At 41.5% G+C, this 5,000-nt stretch overlaps 1 protein-coding gene across 7 annotated transcripts in view; it reads left to right on the top strand.

The window, feature by feature from the left end:
* myo9aa (myosin IXAa) overlaps positions 1–5,000 on the top strand; it is a 141,979-nt gene that overhangs the window by 107,121 nt on the left and 29,858 nt on the right. For all 7 annotated transcript variants that reach the window (XM_028439094.1, XM_028439095.1, XM_028439099.1 and 4 more), the window contains 4 exons: positions 684–806; positions 1,888–2,037; positions 3,223–3,530; positions 4,613–5,000. The exon at positions 4,613–5,000 is cut by the window's right edge and continues 1,157 nt beyond it. In XM_028439094.1, coding sequence (XP_028294895.1) covers positions 684–806; positions 1,888–2,037; positions 3,223–3,530; positions 4,613–5,000 — 969 coding nt within the window. The remainder of the gene's footprint in view (positions 1–683; positions 807–1,887; positions 2,038–3,222; positions 3,531–4,612) is intronic.

Genomic DNA, 5,000 nt, shown 5'->3' on the forward strand with positions numbered 1-5,000 from the left:
TAAACACTGGATCTCCCACTCACAGCACACAGGGTGGGTCACACTGGAGTGCACACAATAGAGCTCAGTGTGAGGGTCCAAATATATTTACACCATCATGTCTGAGCTGCTGCTGCTGCTTTAAAACAGTGGTTTAGACCTCCAAAATAAAGGCTCTGTGATAACTACATTTATTTATTCATCTGAATAATATCCACTGTTTGTCCAGGAACATTTACTGTTATTATAGTCATCTTAAAGATGGAAATCCTTGTTTTAATCAGAAATTAAAAGTGACCAAAAATGGTGGAAAACGTGAAAAGCACAAATTGTTAAAAGTTGCAAATTAGAGTGGGCATAACCAGACGTGTAAAGTGTTCAAAATGGTTCAAAGTGCCATTATTGGCTTAAAAGTGGTGGAAAGGGTTTATAATGCTGGAAATGTCTGTAAAATGGAAGAAATGTGCAGAAAAGTCTTTGAAATGTGATGTAAGTGTCAGAAATGGGAGAAATGTGGCAAAAATGCATTAAAAGAAGCAAAAATATGCCAAGAAAAAGTGATGAGAATAGGTTAAAATATGGAAAGTTTGGTGTAGTTGCAGAAAAATGATCAACAACTGAATCAGTTTGTTCAAAAAATATTCTTAGTTTCTTGAACTCCCAGTGTCAGAGTTGAGTGTGACACCTTTGTTTTCTCCTCGTAGGACTTCATCCATCACTTCTCCGTGCTGCTGCCAGGGGCCACCAGGGCCTCCAGGGATGACATCCAGCAGAGCCTGGACCAGCTGGACCTCCGAGCTGATGGATACCAAGTGGGAAAAACCAAGGTATTCACTCGTCTCTTCTTCACACTCTAACCCTAACCCTATGTCCAATAAAATGCTACGATGACGGCTTCCGCTCCAGCTGTTGTTTCATTGTCTATGACGTTAGCCAGCATCTGTTTGATTTGGGTCCTTCCAATTCACACTGGTACAGATGTTGTTCTACACATGACATTGACAACTGGTGGCCCCTAAAGAAAATGCATTAAATTATTCCAAAAACATATAAAATTGTGAAATAATACACTAAATTACTCTAAAATCAGACAAAATTAGGACAGAAATCCTCACAAAACAACAAAATGACTCCAAAAAACTCAAACTGACAGAAAGATACTCAGAAAATGGCCAAAATACACAAAATGGCTCAAAAAACTTTACAAAATTACGGAAAAATACGCAAATATATTCCAAAATCGGACAAGATGATTAAAAAAATACTCCCAAAACACACAAATTACTCCAAAAACACAGGAAAATATACGGAAAATGGCAAAAAAAAAAATACACAAAATGACAGAAAAGTACAGAAACGCACTCACAAAAATATAAAAAGACAACAAATTAAAGACAGAAAAATACACAAAAATGACTGAAAACACACAAAACAACCACTCTGTGATAAAAGTTGCTCATCTGTTGTAAATTTTCATGGTCTGTTTTCATTCTGAATATCAAGATCAACAGAAAATTTGATCTTGAAGCTTGTTGTAAATGCTAATTATTTGTATCCTCATCTTTAAAAAAAACAGCACATTTTAAGGTTGTTTTCTAGGAACACACTTGGTGTGAGTCTGTGACCCACTTTTGGGTCCTGACCCATGAGTTGAGAACATCTGCTCTAACTGAAGTGTGTTTGATAAATGAAAGTGTAGCGGCTCATTATCCCACTGTTCTATATCTGGGTGGAGGACTCAGTCTATCTGTATATATCATTAAAACATCATAACTGGAATTCCATCACTGGCTTTCTGAGGTTTCTGTGTCCTCATGATTGGATCTGAGCTCAGAGGATGTGTGTATAATATATCTGTGTGTGTGTGTGTGTGTGTGTGCTGACTTCATGCTGGCCCCGCCCCCTCAGGTGTTCCTGCGTGAGGCTGAGCGCCAGCGGCTGCAGGCCTCACTCCACCAGGAAGTCCTCCGCCTCATCGTCACGCTGCAGCAGCTCTTCAGAGCGAGACTGGACAGGAAACGGTTCATCAGGATGAGAGAAGCAGCCGTCTGCATCCAGGTAGAAGCAGCATCTTGGTCATTATTATGGAATATTCATCCTTTGGTTTGTTTTTAGGAATTCATATTAAATGGTTGGTTGTAGTTAATGAGGAATCTAATCAAATACACTGTTTTAAAATTCCAGTTGATTTAAAAAATGAATTGAAAAAGTTTCTTAAGAATTAAAGCTGTCGGGATATAGTTTATTATCAGATAAAGACATAGTGTCGGCCTCATCTACTAATAAAAGCAAGAAAGATCTGCATGCGTTCGTGCGTGTAGAGCAAATATCTCCCCGACTCAGTGTCTGTTCGACCTGAAACTTTGTCAACGGGTTCCAAATACCCCAAGTTTGTGCATCTGTTATTTTGGAGTAATTTGGTCATTTCCAAATGTTTATTTTAATTTTATTTCACTTCTGGACGACGCAGAAGTGAAACCTATTCAGCTTTTGACCTCAGTGTGTGAGGGGGCGCTAGCGCACCATCTATATCTATTTCACTGCACAGCTCCTCACAGAGGCGAGCGAGAGTCATGTGAGCAGCCAGAGCCAATCACTACACACACAGCCAAGCAGACACGGACTGTAAACACACGAGTGAGAGAGAGGAAGATAGTTTAGACCGGGGAGGGGGGAGGGGCGTCTGAGCTGCCCCGCTCACACTGATAAACTAGCAAAGCTCTCAAGTCTCACTGGTTGTACCTGATGTGAGTCACTGATGTGCGTGCATGTATACACATCAATCAAAACATGTTAACAAGGACCCAAACAAGTGTTTCATTGAAATTTCAATATCGAAACATCTGAAAAATATTTTAGCGATATTTCAGTGTTTTTTTGCACAAGTGTTGAGTTTACATATGAGAGTTTAGAGTGGTGACGGCTCAGGTTTTTAAATAAATGTTTTTTGAGCAAATTATCTTGGAATTATTGATCTATGAGCACTACATTATGGATATATCTGATTAAAAACACAATAATCTCGTGCATATTTACACTATCTACCTGATTTTATTTGTGTATTTATTATTATTATTATTGTTATTTATTTATTTATTTAACGTCATGAATCCTAAAAATAGAGTCAACAATGTATCTAAAAACTGAGTATGTTTTGCTGCATGTATGATTATAAATGTGACATATATTCATATAAATATATAAAACAGTATTACATTAAAATGTGGTTTTTTGAACAAACAGAGATGGTGGCGTTCTTACCGGTCCATCCCTGAGGAGGAGGGTTATGACCCCCGTGTCCAGATGGGGGCAGCAGTGTGTCTGCAGAGCCATTGGAGAGGCTTCAGGGAGCGTCAGAAGTTGAGACAGTGGAGGGAGGCCGTCCTGGTGCTGCAGAGACGATGGAGGCTGTGGCATTCTCGTCGCTGTGCGGCGGCGTCCGTCATCCAGACGGCCTGGCGCTGTCATAGAGCCAGATCTGCCTACCTACGTCTGTCTGGTTCTGTGGTTCAACTACAGACCCTTAGCAGAGGTTTCCTCATGAGACAGAGGTGAGATTCACTCCTGAACATTGATTTTTAGTGTTTGATGGTGGAAAAGGTGATGAAATGGGATTTTAAAAACCACAGAAATTGGTTAAAAGTTGCAAATTAGAGTGACCAAAAATGAGCAGAAAAAGTGGTAAAAAGGGTTCAAAATGTCACAATTGGAGCAATTAGTTTAAATGGACAAATAATAGGCATGACAAATGGTGAATAATATGGTAAGAAAAAGTGATGAAAATAGGTTAAAATATGGTGTGTTTGGTATAGTTGCAGAAAAAGGATAAAAATAAGCAAAAATGGGCTGAAATTGTTCAAAAAATATTCTGTTTTTTTAAGGAATCTGGTGACCCCCTCCCAGAATTTGGCGACCCAAAATGGGGCCCTGATGCAAAGGTTGAGAACCCCTGGCCTAAAGCATACGGACAACGGAGGGCGATAAACGTCCTATTTCAGTGTGTCTCCAGGATCTCTGTTGTGTAGTTGTTCTCAGTGCACACAGGGGGGCAGACGTCTCCTGCTCAGTAGCTGATCCTCTTCCACAGAGTGTTTAAATGAGCTCCTTTAGTGTTCACTTTTTCAAAAATCACATCTTTGTGTTTCTCAATCTCAGCTGTATTGATGCAGATGTTCATCTTGGAAAAGTTCGTTTTCTTTGTTTGACCTCAGTGGGCGGGGCCTCCGAAATGGGAGGGCGTAACGAGTTAATTCAGCAGCCGGATTTATCAACTGATCATTTGTACGCTGGGATTGGTCAGATACAAATGTTTCATAAAGCACACGTCCTGTCGGTAAAATGAGGTTGCTAAATGAGGACCATAGTGTGTATGGAGTGCTGGAGCGACACACAAGCAAGTGTTTGTTCTTAGTGTAAATGCTCTGAAAATAACCTGTGGCAGTAGAAGACTGTATGATTTGTCTAAAGCGGGTTAAAGACCAGATTACTCTTTGCACACAGCATTGTTCATGGTTTGAGAGGCACCGTGTGACGCAAGCAATCCAACCAGAAGCAGCTCTGTAATCAGCAGAGCGTGTGTGTCTGTCCTTAACTCTTAGATATGTGTCTCTAACGCTGTCCTATTGGTCGACAGCTTCACTCAACTGAAGAAACAAAAAGTAACGGAGGAGAAGGAGCTGCAGGAGGAGCTGCTTCAGCCAAAGAATGGCTGGGTGAGCTTCTTACCAGGAGGGGGGGGGGAGGAGGAGCAGCCGGGGAAAAGCATGGGGCTCGATCTGAGCACATGGGACAACCATGAGCAGCAAGGACAGAGCCATGAACGCACCAATAACCAAGAAGGAGAAGAAGAACGAGCGAAGGAGAATTCCAGCACCGATGCACCGGCCACGCCCACAGCCTCCACCGTGGTGGTGCGTCCGAGGTCACGCACCGCGGAGGAGCCCGGCCAGAAAACCAATCGGTCCAAGAGAGAGAGTCGGCGAATGAGGGAACTGGAACAGGCCAAGTTCAGCCTGGAGCTC

The sequence above is a fragment of the Gouania willdenowi genome, chromosome 3 (genome assembly GCF_900634775.1).
Source record: "Gouania willdenowi chromosome 3, fGouWil2.1, whole genome shotgun sequence".
Classification (NCBI taxonomy): Eukaryota; Metazoa; Chordata; class Actinopteri; order Blenniiformes; family Gobiesocidae; genus Gouania; species Gouania willdenowi.